Genomic DNA, 18,519 nt, shown 5'->3' on the forward strand with positions numbered 1-18,519 from the left:
CTGTCCATGTGTGTATCTGGTCCAGTCCGGTCCCAACGTTTTTGGCAAGGCGTTCTGTGCCTATTGATGGGACATCTTAAACACACACACACACACACGGGTACATGCAGCATGCGGGAACTGGCTTCACCTCCATAGCTGGCAGGGTGGCCAGTTCCCTTCCCTTTACTGTGAGTCTTTATGGGGGCTGCTGTTTCTGTAAACTGCCAGTCCTGTGTTGTCACATCAGAGAAATGTTCTCCATTTGGCCTTCGGAAATCTGGGTGTCCATTTTGTAGACGGTACCTCTGTCACTCTCAGATTCCCGTGTCACAGTCATGAGGACATCTGTGTTGCACTGGTATGTGCTGGAGTACTGAGTGTACTGAGTGTTGCTTGGGATCTTTTTGAGAGATAAAAGAGGTGATCTGAACAGGTGCAGGATTAGGAGTGAATCACAAGAGAACAAAATGTCACAACAACTCAGTCAAGAAGGTAAGTTAAATGCAAATATGATTTTCTGTGTAACAAGCTGAGGTGAATCACATTGTATCTGTATCTGACATTCCATTTCTCATGGAATGACTATTAATAATCATTTAAAACGGGATAATACCAAGTAATGAAGAAAGCATCACATTTATACTTAATAGTGTAATATTAAGTAATTCATATTCTTGGGTTAAAATTCTGTAAGAATACTGGGATGCCAATGGAGTGGACTGTCTCTATAAATAGCAAAGCCATGCACGTCACTCGGCACTATACAGACAATATGATATGGTCTCTGTAAGGTCAAGTTTGTGTTTGTGTGACTAGAAAGAAATGCTTGGGAAATGCACACGAAACATCACACATTTGATGCTGCACTTTTGAATTTGAAGAATACAGTAATTTCCAGTGTATGAGTTGCACTGTGTGTAAACCGCAGGACAGTGTTTTATGCTAATTAAAAAATAAATGAAAGAAAATATATTAACCGCACCTGTGTATTATTGTAATGCCCCAGAGCCCAATGATTCAGAATCAAATTGAGAGGAATGAAGAAGTAGTGCATTCGCATGTAATCTGGAATAGTAGTATTTAGCTCAAGTGGCAAATACTGTATGCCATACCATAGGGGAGTGGTGCGTTCAACAGCTGAAATCGCACACAGCAGCCTCTGTATTTAAGGCACATATCAGGCAAACATAAACTGCTGATTGTTTACCTTGCAGTTTGTTTATCTTAACTAATTGGTCATCAATGTATGTGGTAGAAAACAATTGCATTCGTCTCTTTTTTCCCAATCACTCATGGTTTCTTGAGTACCATCACAAACAGACAGTAGCCGTAAACAGAGGCCAGGCAACAATGTTGCTACCATGATGTTGATCTATTTTTACTCTTTACTTTTTACTGTTTTGGTGACATATTTGGAAATGCACACAGACAACCTATCAAACCTGTTGAAACCTGAAGCCTATCAACAACAGTCCAAGAGAATTGAACTTGACCTAAAAAGCCTGTCAAATACTGTAAATACTGACACAAAACATAACATATTTTGCACTGCCATTTCTTAACTGTAACAATTATCATGTTGATAACATTAACTTATCAGCATAAACATGTAGAAATTTAAAAAAAAAAAAATCCTGCTGCCGATATGCCTATATTTGTTATCTAAATGTCACTAAGATTACTGACATACTCATTACAAAAAAATATATGTTTTTAATTATTTTTCAGAGCTGCGAGTGGTGATGCTGGGTTCAAATGAGTCTGGAAAGACATCTGTGATCAACACCTTACTTGGTCATACAGGGTCTGATTTGGGGAAAAGAACAGTTAACTGTGTGAGGAGAGAGGGGGTGGTCAGGGGCAGAAAGCTCATCCTAGTGGACACCCCAGGCTGGTGGAGGAACTTCTCACTGATTGACACTGCAGAGTTTAAGAAGCGAAAGCTTGTGCTGAGTGTCTGTCAATGTCCACCAGGACCTCACGTTTTCATCTTAACGGTTAAGATTGACAACCCCTTCACTGAGAACAACAGAAGAGCCATCGAGGAGCACCTGGGTCTCTTTGGGGAGAGCATCTGGAGACACACAATAGTGGTCTTCACCATCATAAGGGATGTGCTGGGAGCTGAGAGCATGGAGGCGCTGGTAGATGAAAGCCTTGAGCAGCACATCGAGAGTGGGGGCGAGACTTTGAGATGGTTAGTGAGGAAATGTGGCAACCGATATTGTGTCCTTGAGCGCGACTCTCAGCAGATAGGCCAACTGCTGGAAAAGGTAGAGGGCATAGTAGCAAAGAATCACGGGGGTTGTTTTCAACTCGACGAGAAGGTGCTAAAGGAAATTGAGGAGAAGAAGAAAGCGAACGAGGAGAAAGCCATGTCCCGGCGCCTTAGAGCGGCAAAGCAAAGGGAAGAAAGCAAACCTGGTAAGTGGCCAACTATTTGCATATTTGTTAAAGCAACACAATGCAGTTCTTTTATCTTACAATAGTGGTGTCAAACTTATTCCTACTCTGACATATCATTAGCCTGGCAAGCCAAACTATACAGAAATGTACAGTATAGTCTGGGGTTGGACCATTCCAAGCCTGTGGGTGGGATGAACAGTTGTCTTTCAAACTGCCTCTGCACGTAATAGGCCAGCATTTGTGACCAATCGTAGCCAGTCGGCAAAACGGCAAATACATCCTTCTTTAAAACGTTGATTTGGTAGGATCATGACCGAAAGTCTGAGTTCTGTCTCAGCACTAAAAGGCATTGGCTATTGATGCTAAAGGACATTGATATGAGTGCTTCCATTGTGTTTCTTTGAGAAGACGGGCATGTTTTTGTTGTTGTCATTTCTAGTTGCCACATTCTTTCTTCTTTTCTTTTCTCATTTCTGTTCTTCATCTCTATTAGAGATCCAAATTCTTCTACTGGGCTGGGTGTGCTCTAGAAAGACCATGGCCAGAAACATCATCCTGAACTTGAAGGAGAACATAGGCTGGAGAAGAACCATCCAGGCCAACAGGAAATCGGGAATAGTGGCAGGGCGTCTAGTCAGCGTGGTGGACACACCTGGATGGTGGAAGTACTTCTCCGGCCAGTTCACCCAAGAGTGGATGAAGACGGAGCTGCGCCGGAGCGTGACGCTCGACGGTAAGAACCCCCACGTCATTCTTCTGGCGGTCCCAGCAGATACAACCTTCCTTGAGGAACAGAGGAAGATCACGGAAGACAACATGAAGATATTTGGCGAGCACGTGTGGAGACACACCATGGTGCTGTTCACGTGTGGAGACCTTCTGGGAGACACAAGCATCGAGGAGCACATTGAGAGTGAAGGAGCACCACTGCAGTGGCTCGCAGAGAAGTGCGGGAACAGATATCACGTCTTGGGAAAGGACCAAAGCGGAGAAAGCTCTCAAGTCACAGAGCTGATGGAGAAGATTGAGGAAATGGTGGCTACGAACAGCATGTTCAGTCTCCCTGAAGAAGCCCAAGCACCCGAGGTCGAGGAGGCGGCCGAAGAAGCAGATGAAACAAATGCAGAGGTGGTGAGATTCTTGGACCAGGAATGGAACAGGATGGACAAACAAATGGAGGAGACCGTCAAAAGCATGTGCAGCCAAACACTTGTCCTGGAGGGAAATCGAACCATGGATGATTTTCCTGACTGTAAGTTCTGATTTTCTGACTCATCTAATAACGTTGATTCAAAAATGTATAGAAAAAAACAAATCAATTGCTACAACAGTTCTTATCAAAAAATACAGAAAGCTTCGCCTACTTTTGTTTTGCTTATGTCTTGTGGATGATATGATTCATTATGGAATGTCTTCATTGTTCCAACCAGACAACGAGCCATTCCCTGATACCAGTGGGAATGAGAGGTTGTCCACAAAGTGCATCAGCCCACTGACCATAAATCACCCCACCTCAGGTGAGATCACATGCTATTGCAACCCAATCATTCCCAAGCAATGATGAGAATATTTGCCTTGTTATAAATGTCCGTCCCCAGTCCCCACCAGTAATGATAAAGACCACTGTAACCATAACAATGACCGACCACACTGACCAACAGTAAGGGAAGACTCTCCTCAAGTTTAATAATGTAATGTCTAAAATGTTACGGATTTTCTTTGTCTGTCAGCTTTCTGTCAGTCACAGAATCGCTCTGAAAATTATCCCCGACAACATCATTCTTCAGTTGCTATTTTGATCGTAGGATGGAGTGGACATTTATATTAGCTAGGCTGAAAAACCTACTTCAAACTGTTATTTTTGCCTTTATCATAATTGTTATCTTCACCGGTGTGGATGTGCCTGAAAGGAGAATTCCGGCATTTTTTTCACATAGATTTGTTTCTCAAGGTCACTGAGTTTTGTCAGTGCGAAAAAAAAAATTGAACAGACAGTTCTAGCTCGAGTTGCTACAGCCAACAGCTAGAACCGTCAGCCACTACTCCACTCTGGGGGCATGAAGGAGCGTAGCACTGTAGGTGGCAGATCTTTATCGAATACACATTTTGTATTTTCCATGCCAGACGGCGAGGGCTCGGCCGACCTGTCTGACCCGGCCGAGGGGGAGGCGCTGGAGAGGGTGAGGGAGATGCTGCAGCGCGAGTGGGGACGACAGGAAGTGGTGGTCAGGGAGCGGCTTCACGAAATCCTGTCAGAGCAGCACACGCCAGCAGGTGAGAACACACACAACGGGTGATCACCGTTAATCATCCTGTGGTGTTTGTTCCATGGTTATTAGTTTTGTGCTGTGTTTGTATTAGTTTGTTATGGTATAGCAATACACATTAATGTTTACCGTCTGTAAAGCGCATAAATATCACCCACACAATTACATTTTAAGTGTTGGCTTGAGCAGAGCTAGAACTAGGTTAATGTCTGTTCCAGACTAAACTAATGTTTTTGCTCAAAGTGTTTTTTCTCCATTTCTTGTCTTTTTGACACCCAAGTCCTGTCATCTGAATCTGACGAGAGCGATCAATCATGAGAGTGAACTAGCCAGAAGAAAGCATCTTCAGATGGTGTGATGGCACCGCTGGACATGGCACTGATGAAGATCTAGACCATGAGGGAAATGAATAGCACATAGACACATGAGATGATTATATGTGATGTGTATTATACAATTGTATACTTTGTAAGGAGCGTTGTGCGTTGTGCGTTGTGTTGTGTGTGTGTGTGTGTGTGTGTGTGTGTGTGTGTGTGTGTGTGTGTGTGTGTGTGTGTGTGTGTGTGTGTGTTTGTGTAATATTTCATCCACAATGCAGTGTGTGTGTGTGTGTGTGTGTGTGTGTGTGTGTGTGTGTGTGTGTGTGTGTATGGCCTGTCATCTGCCAACCCACACTCACACGATCACATTCTAGTTTGTATTGAGCACTTACCGTAAGTCGCCCACAATGCGTTGTGTTGCTTAATGTTCATTTGATGTCAAATGTACTAGTGGTTTTAGCCTGTGTAAATGTCAATGTGAATTTCATTCATCATTTAATTTCATCATTTCCGGGTCTGTGTACCATGTGTAAATACCACTGTTTAAACAATATGGCATGAGGCTGGGAAAGGACATACTGTAGGCCCTACCCACAGCTGTGGTTTGGCCAGATTGCCTCTCATCCAATAAATAGCTTAGACCAGCTGTTGTTTGTAAGGAAATCTAGTTTTTGCCAGTGTAAAATACCCTATGCTTTGCGTTCTAAGGTGCCAATGAGAAACCATCTAATTGCCCTCTTGCTAAAATATTTTTTTCTCAGTATTGATTTATACTTGCCTTTTAGACTTCATCAGAGAGCTTTTTTGTAGGCCATGTGGGTCATTTAACTTTACAATATTGATTTTACCTTCAAAAGAATTGTTATAATATATTCATCCAATCTAATGTGCGTAATATGATTCTTTTAATCTGAGTATGTATTTACAGTGGTATAACTCAGCAACCACTGAAAAAGAGAAACTCTAAAGTCTTTGATTCAACAACACCTAGCAAACATGTGCATACAGTATGTGTAACGTTCTGTAAGACATATTGAGGTAAAACACAGCAAATGGGAAATTTGAATATTTAAATTACACATAAACTTCAACTTTATAATCATTCAGCTGAAATCACTTTTCATGTGGGTCACTGGAATTCATCATCATTCTTTCTTAGCTCTTGGAAGATATCCACATGGCGACTGGTTAATGTGAAATAAGACCACTAGATGGCAGCAAACACCTATAAACAGGTCTGAGATTGCATATGTGTTTTCATTGTTTCTCTAGGCCTATGATTAAGTTATAGAAAAGGAAAGGGAAAACTGCTTGAACTCTGATCTTGGGAAAGATTCAGAAAGATATTATAAAATATCAAGAATATCAAATGACAAAAAGTGAAATGGAGAACTGATTAGACCTGCTTTTCTGTCTCCTGAAAATAAGAAGCTTTTTCTAGCCTTGTCATGTTTCTCATGCCATTTCCCAGGCTCATTAAAGCATTTGGCGTCTTGTGAATACATGCCAAAATCTACACTTTCTTTATGTACCTGTGTTCAGAAATAGACATAGTTTTTGGTTAGACTTTGATCATCCTTGAAACTGTATTTTTCTCCTTCAGTACATTTTTCACTATTTATGCTTGTCCCCTTGGACATTTCTATACGATGCCTGAGTGCAAAATAAGACCACCAGATGCCTCTTACAAGCTTCTCTCTGCATATGCGGATCAATTTACAGAAAAATAATACACTGAGAAAGGAAAGGGGAAACTTTAAGAATTGAACTTATTGTGATATCAAAGCATGGGATATGAGTCAAAATATGATTTTGATGAAGCGCTAGATTGCCATAAGCCACTCAATCATAGGGAAATAATATAATCTGTATGAATCAAAATTATGTTCTCTTGACCTAACGCTGACCAAGTCTGTAAACTAGTGAAACAATTGGGACGAAACAATGTGAAAGTGAAAATGACAAGCTTTGTCTTGCCTTGAATGGCGTCATCCCTTTGATCTGGCTCATTACAGTAAGAAGGGCGTGTAACATTGTCAGACCACTTCAAACCAGCTGACCACAAAGAAGATCAAGTCTGGATTTTACTTGTTGGAGCACCTCAGAGTCGAAGATCGAAAGCTAAAAATGTGTTGAATAAGTGACAGTTGCTGCTGCACATATCATGTGTAAGGCGACAAAGGCCTGATAAGGACAAACAACAACAAAAAAATCGTATTAATGTATCTAATTGTGATTATTTATCTAATTCTAACCAGCACACCATTAAATGTAAGACACATTATGCTACAGTAGTATTTTCCCCAAATAATAATAATAATAATAATAATAATAATAATAATAAATAATAATATGGCAAGCAGACACAGGCCATCATACTTTTTGTGTATTTCCAGGACAAATTCTATTACCACCAGAAAGGACTAGCTGAAATGAACCTCATCAGGATGTGATCACGTATTTTGCAGGGACATGTGAGCATATAACTTGGCCCTGATCTGAAATTGCCTATGTCTGCTCTGCCTGGACAATTGCCAATGTGCTTTGGTGAACAGTATGTTCTTATGGCGACTATGTAGGTTTTGTCTTGTCTTTGTTTTCCGTCATGCTGTCTCCTGATTGCTGATAGAGTACATGCCATCAGGTTGTTTCAATTGTGTCAACTATTATCAGAAATCTTTAAAGGAGAACTCCGCCTTTGATGGAGCCTTTTGTAAATGCTGTAAATCCAGTTCCCATAAGCCACAGCTGAGAATAAATGACACTGATTAGATCCATATGCACAGAGACACGCTAACTCACAGATGCAACGTACCAGGTAAGCAAGCATTCAAAGAAGTTGACGTTAGAGTATTGGGTTTGTCTATACATTTGATAAAGTCTGCATTAAATTATGCTGAAAGAGTAAGGAGGGGAAAGGACATCCTTCTCAGATACATCTGTTTGACTGAGTTCATCTGTCAAATATGACCGAGTGCAATAACAAGATTATAGCTGTTATGAAGTCAACCTCCATATGACAAGGTATCTGCTAAAGCATAAATGACATTAAAGCAACAATAATGAACTCACTTAAAGCAACAATACAGATAATGTTTCCAAAATCATTTCAGCGGGTCATCAACTCATAGCAGGGTGAATGGCACTTCTGCATTTGCTTTGCGGCCCTCATATCGGCTATAACCACATTATGTAACTTTACCAGATTGGGTAGCGTACTGTACCTGTACAGTAGTTCGATTAAATGAGACATGAGAAACTACACATTTGAATTGCATTGATGTTGCAATGCATCATATTTTCACAATGCCCACAGATCCTGCATTTCTTTACAGTTGGGCACAAGCAGCTAGCATATGGTGTGAGGTGATATTTACTTTATGTCCACAGACAACGTAGAGCATACCGTATATAAGAGAATGATTTTGACTTGCTTGGATGATGTCAGCAAGTCAAATTTGTGGTCACATGTGTCTCATTCCATCAAACTACGGATCCACTACCTGATCTGGTAAACTTACATAGCGTGGTTATAGCCAGTAAAGGCCAGCGAAGTGAATGCAGTGTGGTTCACCCTGTTACGAGTTGATGAACCACTGACATGATTTAGGAAACATTATTTTAAGGTACAAAAAACTCTTTAGTGTTGCTTTAAAAACATACAGCATGCAAAACATACAAGAGTGATAATAGTAGCCTTTGTTCCTGTTATTATAACATCATCCAAGCAAGTCAAATTTGTGGTCACATGTGTCTCAGTCAAATTTGTGGTCACATGTGTCTCATTCCATCAAACTACGGATCCACTACCTGATCTGGTAAACTTACATAGCGTGGTTATAGCCAGTAAAGGCCAGCGAAGTGAATGCAGTGTGGTTCACCCTGTTACGAGTTGATGAACCACTGACATGATTTAGGAAACATTATTTTAAGGTACAAAAAACTCTTTAGTGTTGCTTTAAAAACATACAGCATGCAAAACATACAAGAGTGATAATAGTAGCCTTTGTTCCTGTTATTATAAAGATAATATGATTTTTTTCTGCAGTAACAAGCATGCGTGTTATACAACACAATATCTATATTTAGACAGATATGTTTTGGTGACACGCTTGGAAAAGCAGTCATTCTGGTTCCTCATACTTACCTGTTAATGCAGATGCCTTTGAACATGCACAAACAATATCTGGGAAGCAAACTTTAATTTAATACTTCCTTTTGGATCACTGTTCACCGTCAGTTGAAGTCTGAGAGTTTCTGGAAGGTTCTAATCTTGGTTAAAGCAACACAGCTACCGTGGCCTACTGAGAAGACGATGTCACAAGAACATGTCAGCCAGAGTGGTGAGTATTACAATGTTAATGACATACTACAAACTAATCTAGGAAAGCGTATTACTAGGATAAGGGTCATGTTAGTGTGTACCAATGGTGTGTCATTGTTTGGTGATAATTATTGTGTTGTTTTGTGTTAATGGTTTAATTTGCAATAATAAAAGGGTTATGCCAATCGTTTTGTTTTAAGAGCAAGTTTACGAGGACTGCAAAATCCTAGAATTGATATTGTGACAGTCAGCAAGTACAGTAAATACCAGAAATTGAAAGCAAGAAATTACATTAAGTCATTAAGTACAATACATCAATGAGATAGGGAATGACCAGGAATGATACTGCTTTGGCTCTGACTGACTAAATGTTATGTTTATGATATTAATTAACACCATATGCAGTACATAGATAATATACAGTGATATCAGACACAACAGACTCATTACAGTAAGTAGAACACATCAAGGAGATACTCCTTAGTGATTAAACTTCTTTCTTTAGCAGTCCATATTTTTAACTTATTGGCTGATCAATTCTTCATTGAGCCCCCTTTCAGCATTTACAGTATTTTGCTTAAAGTTTTGGTATTGTGTCTCTATTATGCATTTTTTTGTGTGTTTTTTGCGTGTTTTTGTGAACCGAGACCGAAATGTTGTTTAGGCAGCATGACCAAATGAAACACAACTAACACAATATGACTACCATTCAGTCCTGCACTTTCTTGCCACAAAATTAAATCATGCTTGTCAATTTGTTTCCATCTCCTACTCCATTCCCCACAGCAGATTTCATGTAAATGAGTGTTTGTGCTTGTCTCTGTGTGTGTGTGTGTGTGTGTGTGTGTGTGTGCATGCATGTGCGTGTACAGTCACTAAATGTACACATAGCCTACATTAATTTATTGAATGGTCCCCCATGAATCAAATTACACAAAACGTGAGGATTCAGAGGGTGTAATAATGATCTTGCACTTCAAATGTTGTGCAGTTTTGAATCTGTCAACCAAAGATACCTGCCATTACAATGCCTCATTTTTGCTTTTTCATTTTTGAAAATTATAGGATTGCACTATACATTAAATTAGTGTTTTTGGGATGGGTTGACATGGCCCCATAGGCACTACAGTTCTCAAGATATTCACAGAAAACTGTGTCCAGCCATCTACATGCCATTTGGTGTACAGTCACCAACAGTTAAAGGCATAGTTCGGTATTTTACACTTGAAGCCCGTTTTCTGTATTGCTTAGGATGCAAATGAGTGGTTGACACCGACATTTTGAAGACTGATCCTGTTGCTGCTTTGGGTGCTTTAGAATGTTCTCTGTATGGCTTCAGCATTGCTCGCTATGGGCCAGGATGATTCTGTCCTTAAAACACCCCTAAATGGTTACTGGTCTTCAACAATCTTCTAATTGCTCATGCGTGGCAGTCATACTAATGATTAAAATTAGAGATGCACCGATTGCAAGTTTTTGGCCGATTCCGATTTCCGATTTTTCATCGAGTTTGACCGGCCGATACCGATTTTAGCCGATTCCGATTTAATTTCTTCTAACCACTTTACAGCACAAACAAAGAGTTATTTTCTAGCCTATATTTTTTTTAATAGGCTACAACATGTTAGAAATGTAATCAACTTATCAATGGCTGGTAGAAAAATGTGAATAGACAGATTCTTCTTCAAGTCTTCTTCAGCTGCAGTAATCCCAGTGTGGGACATTCATTTCACACATGTAGAAATGCACTAGGAACACTATTTATTTTCTTCTCACATCCATATGCAATATCCAACTGTAAATATCTTCAGAATACTGATAACTGAAGTTATTGCTACATAGGCTGAGATGTTGGAAAATGACAACAAAAAAAAAATAATTTTGAGAAGCCTTGAAACACAGCAAATGACTTACATTCTCAGTCCACACTCTTCTTTGAACTTTCGCGATTGCTTGCGGATACTAAGGAAGTGTCCATATTTGGATGGCATAACGTCATGCAGGAGCTTTCCAACGACACCACGCATGATATGTTTTGTATCACGGTCGCGGTAGTTTATGACACATTAGAATGCTAACTTTTGGCGAATTTAGAAGAAATATACAGGCGTGATCAGACAAAAGGTAATGAAATAAACCTCTAAATGTGTAAATCGGACTTAGTTGTGTGAAAGAATACATGATAAGTTGGCAAACCGAAGCAAAACTATGCTTATTCCTGCCGTGCTATGTCGCTGCTTAGCGCTTGTGGTTCAGCTGTGGGCACGCAATTAGCGGCAAGGACGGGCTTTGATGAGCGCTGTAACCTGAAGTGACAGCTTAGTATAGTAAATTCCACGCAGTATGGCAAAGCACAGCGTTTGCTGCATAGAAAAACTCAGTATTAGCGCTTTATCCAGCCCTGACTGTTGGCCTAGCTTCATCAAACTTTGCAAACTCAGCTGTGTGAGTGTGATGTTGTTACAAGTACGTGCGAGTGCATTTGACCGGCATAAAATCGGCATGTCTCAGACTGACCGGCCGATCGATCGGTGCATCTCTAATTAAAATGTAAATAGAATTATGAAATGACTGATGACTGTGTTACATGTACATGTACATGTATATGTATGTTGCATTAAGGTAATGCTGCATAATGAGTGCATCATTTCTGTCTTCCAGGGCTGCGAGTGGTGGTTTTGGGTTTTCATGAGTCAGGGAAGACATCTTTGATAAACACCTTTCTCAATCAGACAGGGCCAGAGTTTTGGAAAATAACAGATTCTTGTGTAAAGAGAGAGGGGGAGGTCTGTCGTAGAAAACTGATCTGCATTGATACCCCAGGCTGGTGGAGGGAGTATCCTTTGAGTGACACAGCAGACTTTATCAAACAAAAGATTGTTCTGAGTGTCAGAGAGTGTCTGCCAGGGCCTCACGCTTTCCTTCTGATCATTGATATTAATAATGTCCCGTTCACTGAGAAGATCAGGAGGTCTGTGGAGGAACACATGGGGCTTTTTGGGGAGAGAGTTTGGGAACACACCATAGTGGTGTTCACCAGAGGAGAATATCTGGAGGGTAAAAGCTTAGAGCAGCACATTGAGATTGAGGGAGAGGCTCTGAAATGGCTGGTTGAGAAATGTGGGAACAGGTGTCACATGTTTAACATTGTCAGTACAGAAAGTTGTGATGAAGTTGATGAGAATATGAATAAGCTTCTGAAACAAATTGACGGCATGGTGACAAAGTATGGTAACAGCGGTTTTGAGCTTGATGAGAAAATATTGAGGGAAGTTGAAGAGAACAGGAACACTCATCAGGAGAGAGCAAAGATGAGACAGCAGAAGGTTATGGACCAAAGAGAAATGCTACATAAGTACGGTAAGCTTAATTATATGAAGCAGCACTATGTAAAAAAAATGGTCTTCTGCTCTAATCTGATCTTGTTCGAAATATTTCTTATATAAAATCAACAGTATATGATAAGGAAACACAAAAGCAAATCTGATTCTCAAATATGCTCATTCAGGGGTACCATCTCTATCAGAACTTACGATTCTTCTATTGGGGTGGTTGATCTCGGGAAAAACAGCTGCAAAGGACACAGTTTTGGGCCAAGTGGATCATGTGAACAAAAGAAGAACGTATACTTCAGAGAGAATGTTCGGAGAAGTCGCTGGAAGACAAGTCTCTGTGGTGGACACCCCTGGCTGGTGGAAGTACTTACCTGCTGAATGCAATCCAGAATGGGTGAAGACAGAGTTGCAGAGAGCACTGACACTTGACTCCAAAGCTCCTCATGCCATTCTTCTCGCTGTCCCAGCAGACACAACTTTTCCTGAGGAACAGAGGAAGATCACTGAAGACAACATGAAGATGTTTGGTGATGATATCTGGAGACACACTATGGTGCTGTTCACATGCGGAGATCGGCTTACTGACACAAGTATAGAGGAGCACATTGAGGGTGAAGGAGCACCACTGCAATGGCTTGTGGAGAAATGTGGGAACAGATATCATGTCCTGAGTTGGTATGACAAAGAAGAGAAAGTTGTGGAGCTGCTGAAGAAGATTGAGGAAATGGTGGCTGGTAACAGTTTATTTAGGCCAGGGCCAGAAGCACAAGAACCTGTAGATAAAAAGACCAATCTAAAGGAAGTACCAACTGACATAGTGCAGTTCTTGGATCAGAAATGGCAGAAAATGGACAGAGAATTGGAGAAGGCGATGGCGACCATCTTCAGTAAAACAACTTCAAAGCTGAAAGGAAGTATGGACGATCCAGGCACAAAGTGTGAGTTTGGATTTTACCTTTCTTCTTCTCCTGTTTCACATTTTGTTGATACAGTATGAACTAGATGTACCGCATAGCAGTACAAAATATGACCGCCGCTCATTCTGCATATTCTCTCCACAAAAATAAATGGTGCTTGTCAGCTTTTCTGTACTGTATCTCCTATGTGTGCAGTTTATATGCATATATCTCATATACTCTTGTAGGTCATATGTTTATAAATTAATGTGTGCATGTGTGAGTTTGATTCGTGTAGAAGAGTATGTGTGTGTGTCTGTGCGTGTGTGTACAGAATGTGTGCGTGCGTACTTGTGTGTGAGTGTGTGTGTGTGTGCATGTGTGTGTATGGTGTGACAGTATCCTAAACCAGCAACCCTTTGCTCATTAGCACCATCCGCAGGCCGATGGGTGTACAGTCACTAAATGTACACATAAATCATTTGTTTTAGTCCCCTATGGATGAAATTCCACAAAACTTAGCATTTTCCTACAGGGTGTCAGGAAATGTCAGGGAATTTGGTGCAGTTCATAACATTTCATCTTAAGGCAATTAAAGCAATAATATATTACATTTAAACTTTTTACCATGGGGGTGCAAATCATAAATGACTGGTTATAAGCTAAGTTGATGCGGGCTCTTGAGACCAACATACCATAAAACTTTTGTCATCCTCGGTGCCACGATTCAGGTAGTTATTTAGGAAAAACTGCAGAGGTGGAGTGGCCTCCAGAGACCAAACAAAGTTTTTCCGTTAAAGTTTTACTGGGGCTACATGCCCACCAAGTTTATGTGCCCTGGTGTTAGGGTGTCCTGGGATTTGTTGACCAAAAATTAGTAGATGAAGTAGATAACGGGTTAAAAAGAAGAAGAAGAAATAGGAGAAGAAAGAAAAACTTTGACAATCACTGTATGACCGCTACACTAGCTACGCTAGCGGCGGTCATAATTAAGAGACACTGCAAATTTGAATATGACCATCAACTCATTCTAATGTCACTCCAAACCATACGATCGCATCAGAAAAAAATGCAGTGGTCTTTTTTTTCCCAGAACTGTGTATGTACAGTATACAGCCTTTTTTTTTCAGATGTTTCGGCCAATAGCCTACCAATGGCCTAGTATTAGTAAGTTAGTGATGTAATTGTTGTTGCTGTAACTAATATATTCACATAATGTCATTGCTATTTTCTCATAGTGCTTATGTTATATATGTGGTCATATTTTATATTTGTAATCAGTCAGAGATGATCACCCGTGTTCTGAGGGTACTTCGAAGGAAATCCACTCAGGAAAGGGCACCAGTCCACAGAACACATCAGAGCCTAAATATCCCATCAAGAAATCTGGCATTAATGCTGCCACAGGTAATAACTCTTGGACATACATTTACACACACACACACACACACACACACACACACACACACATACTGTATATATATATATATATATATATATATATATATATATATGTATATATTATGGAGAGAGAGAGAGAGAGAGAGAGAGAGAGAGAGAGAGAGATTAATTCATTCATTCATTCATTAAATAAATAATATTTAAAAACACCAATTTTGTGAATAAATAATGTATGGTAAATAAATAAATGTTTTCCTTAAAATACAGGGGTCATTAGTATTGGAACCCCTATGTTAACCCTATGTGTTAAACGTCCCATATATGTACAGTATATATATATATATATATATATATATATATATATATATATATATATATATATATATATATATATATATATATTTATTTATGGAGAGAGAGAGAGAGAGAGAGAGAGACGGAGATTAATTAATTGATTAGATAATAATTAAAAACACCAATTTTGTGAATAAATAATGTATCGTAAATAAATAAATGTTTTCCTTAAAATACAGGGGTCATTAGTATTGGAACCCCCTATGTTAACCCTATGTGTTAAACTTCCCATATAGGCATGGATCCATGACACTATGCACCCTGATATAACTGACATTGAATTTAAAAAAAAAATAAAAAAATCTGCCTACCTCTATGGGAATTTTGTATTGTAGGCCCTACAACCAATCAACGTTATCCAATTCTGAATGTTAAAAAGTATATACACATTCAAAGGTGGAAAACTCCAGCGTCAGTGAGTAAAAGTCTGACCATGTATTGGTTCTACCTGTGCACTTAGCACAGGTGATCTCATCAATTAGCTGCTCCACCTACTGTAGCTGAAGAGTTGTGCTAATTAGAATCAGCTGGTTTAAATGAATTGTTGGCACAGATATGTGGTAAGACTTGTATACTTTCTGAAACTGGATTTTTCCACCTCTGTATACATTGTATTTCAAGGAATCCAATGCCGTTTCGGATTTGGCTACTGCATTTTACAAAACTGTCATACTGTCAATACCTAGACACGGTACATGTGGATTTGTTTACAAACTGGCAAACATAATCTCCGAAAAGAGCCATGTCAACTGACATTGCACTATTAGACGATTTCATACAAATAGTAAAGCAATGCCGTAAAGCAATTTGTGATTCCCTGGGGCGGGAGAGATTGAAGTTGCAGGGCTGGTTCTCTCTAGACAAGTAGTTTGCTGCTGGGAACATGCATCATTCTCCCTATTATAAGTTAGTTTGCCATCAAAATGATACTGCTATACTCAATTTCTGCTAATAGCAACTTATGGAACATTTGTTTGTTTAGTCAAAAGTGTCAAACTCATAGCCAATGTAATTTCCATTGCAAGGTCAAATTTTTGACCACAGTCAACACACAGCATTTTACTTATCATAAATGCTACATGATGTAATTCAGTGGTAATTTGAACACTTTCTGAGCTCACCTATGTATGTGTTTGTATGTGATCCACCAGGGCTTGGAGACAAAGAGCAGACCAGAGAGAGGCCTGCTGGTCAGATGGAGAGAATGAAAGAGAAACTGGAGATGGAGTGGGGACGACGAGAGTTGGGCGTCATACAGAGATTTCAGCGTCAGTTATCAGAGCTAAGACAATCTGGTAAGACTACATTAGAAGACGTTTTTCAGAAAAATGCAAATAACATGTATTCATCAAAGGTATTGTCCAGCAAGTAACTGTGGCCAATTCAGAATGTCAAAAATTGTCATAGTTTTCACACAAATCATAGGCTTTTGCGCAATTGCCATAATATAAAGCGATGTGTGATTCTGTGGCGTGGAGGAGAGCAAAGTTGCACGGCTGGTTCTCCATAATAGAGAAGCTGTTTATAGCTGGGGACATTCTCCTTGTTATACATTAGTTTACCAAAATACTTTGAAGGTGTTATAAGGTAAAACAAAACTTGCATAATATCCCTTGGAAGTAAAATGTTGATGTGCAATATGTATTATATTGTTATTGTATTGTAAGCTTATTTTTGAATCCCCACAGGATCTGAAGCTGATGTGCATGACCTCAACCAATCATATAGAAAGGTGGTCTGGTGGTTTCATCATAATAACACATCAGGATATGCCTCAAATGAGGAAGAATTTCCTACATCATCATCATGTTCATATCCATATTCCATTTGAACTGATACTGTATATCAGTGCTTCCATCTGTGGCATAGCCTATCTTCATGCCATTCATGTGAATGGAAATGTAGGTGCCCTTAATTTAGGACTAACAGTGCTGCAGAGGAGTCATCCAGTAACTGGAAGGTTGCTGGTTAGAGCTCAACTACTCCTGACCCTGATGAAGTGTCCTTGGACAACACTTGCCCCAGTGCTCCCGATGAGCAGGTTGGCGCCTTGCATGGCAGCCTCCGCCATCTCTCTGTGTGTGTGTGTGTGTGTGTGTGTGTGTGTGGGTGTGTGTGAATGGGTGAATGTGGGGCATATACCCTTACAGTAAAGGAGGGCACAGAGCAAATTGATTCAATTGAATGAATTCCAATTTAATGTGAAAGAGAAGCTCAGTATCTTTCAACCTTGGTATGGTTGTATGAGTCAACATTTTTATTTTGGGTCAAAATGACATAAATCGGTACAATATTAAGATCAGAAAATACATTTACAACAAATAGCCATGCACTGTATCTGAGGCCTGGGGACTTTATGTGAAAGTAAATCGCTCCTTTTAATCGCACTGTAGGCTCAAAGTATTTAATTTGAAGTCTATTTGAATATGTTATATTTTACAATGTATATTCTGGGTATATTGTGTATATTATGATGTGTGAAAAAAAATATTACATTATAACGTATGTGAGCTGATTAACCAATTATTAGTGCGTTGTCTAATGATGTAGTGTAAACGATGAAGTGCATACTGTAAATACTGACCCTTATGTCAATATTGCTGTAAAAACTGGTCTTCTTTGAATTTCCCCCATGAATTAAACAATGAGTCACTGAATATTGCATTTTCTGTTGTTCCCAACCATAATTCTCGAATTCCTCATAGGACTACACAGAGGTTTTAACTACTTTCTTTTACATAAAACTCCCCAAAATGCTTTAATTCTATGCCCCTGAGGGCTAGAGGAGTAACAGCTTTGGCTCTAGTTGCGGGCCACGGTCTGGTCGATCCAGCTACGCAGGTAGGACACGCGGGCGTAGAAGACAGGGGTGTGCACGTTGCAGTTGTTGGTGCCCGACAACTGCAACTGCAAGGACACGACACCAACCTGAGACCACACGCCTCCGCTATCACACACCAGAGGGCCACCAGAGTCACCCTGGAGAGAGAACACACGTTGAAGAGTTTGGTTCCAAAACGTTCTGGGCTATTAACATTTTTAAAAAGATTAAAAAGTCATGTTATTTAATTGTGTATTTCAAGTAATATCAATAAAATAGCAGTTTTTCATTCATTCATTAAAATGGAGGATATAGCGTTTTGGGATCAAACTCTTCAATTTCACTATGCAGTGTTAAACTCAACCATACACAAAATGACAATAATTAACTAAATGTCAGTAGCTGGGCATAAA

General features: G+C 39.8%; 2 protein-coding genes across 2 annotated transcripts; both read left to right on the forward strand.

The window, feature by feature from the left end:
* The first annotated feature begins 272 nt into the window (after nt 1–272).
* LOC134075279 (GTPase IMAP family member 8-like) lies at nt 273–6,223 on the forward strand. The gene is made up of 6 exons (XM_062530851.1): nt 273–474; nt 1,711–2,406; nt 2,882–3,640; nt 3,819–3,905; nt 4,513–4,662; nt 4,936–6,223. The coding sequence occupies exons 1-6, from the start codon at nt 450–452 to the stop codon at nt 4,971–4,973; spliced, it is 1,755 nt and encodes a 584-aa protein (XP_062386835.1). The 5' UTR covers nt 273–449; the 3' UTR covers nt 4,974–6,223.
* A 1,331-nt stretch (nt 6,224–7,554) lies between these two features.
* Nucleotides 7,555–17,942, forward strand: LOC134089132 (GTPase IMAP family member 8-like). The gene is made up of 7 exons (XM_062543468.1): nt 7,555–7,793; nt 9,216–9,318; nt 11,961–12,659; nt 12,808–13,572; nt 14,812–14,937; nt 16,437–16,580; nt 16,974–17,942. Exons 2-7 carry the CDS (start codon nt 9,291–9,293, stop codon nt 17,114–17,116), a joined length of 1,905 nt encoding a protein of 634 aa, XP_062399452.1. The 5' UTR covers nt 7,555–7,793; nt 9,216–9,290; the 3' UTR covers nt 17,117–17,942.
* Nucleotides 17,943–18,519: the final 577 nt, after the last annotated feature.

This window comes from Sardina pilchardus, chromosome 1 (assembly GCF_963854185.1).
Source record: "Sardina pilchardus chromosome 1, fSarPil1.1, whole genome shotgun sequence".
Classification (NCBI taxonomy): Eukaryota; Metazoa; Chordata; class Actinopteri; order Clupeiformes; family Clupeidae; genus Sardina; species Sardina pilchardus.

Coding starts and splice junctions, on each gene's coding strand:
- LOC134075279 (XM_062530851.1), top strand. CDS start 450: ATGTCACAACAACTCAGTCAAGAAG. Junction 475..1,710: donor ACAACAACTCAGTCAAGAAG/GTAAGTTAAATG, acceptor ATTATTTTTCAG/AGCTGCGAGTGGTGATGCTG. Junction 3,641..3,818: donor CATGGATGATTTTCCTGACT/GTAAGTTCTGAT, acceptor TGTTCCAACCAG/ACAACGAGCCATTCCCTGAT.
- LOC134089132 (XM_062543468.1), top strand. CDS start 9,291: ATGTCACAAGAACATGTCAGCCAGAGTG. Junction 9,319..11,960: donor AGAACATGTCAGCCAGAGTG/GTGAGTATTACA, acceptor TCTGTCTTCCAG/GGCTGCGAGTGGTGGTTTTG. Junction 14,938..16,436: donor TGGCATTAATGCTGCCACAG/GTAATAACTCTT, acceptor GTGATCCACCAG/GGCTTGGAGACAAAGAGCAG.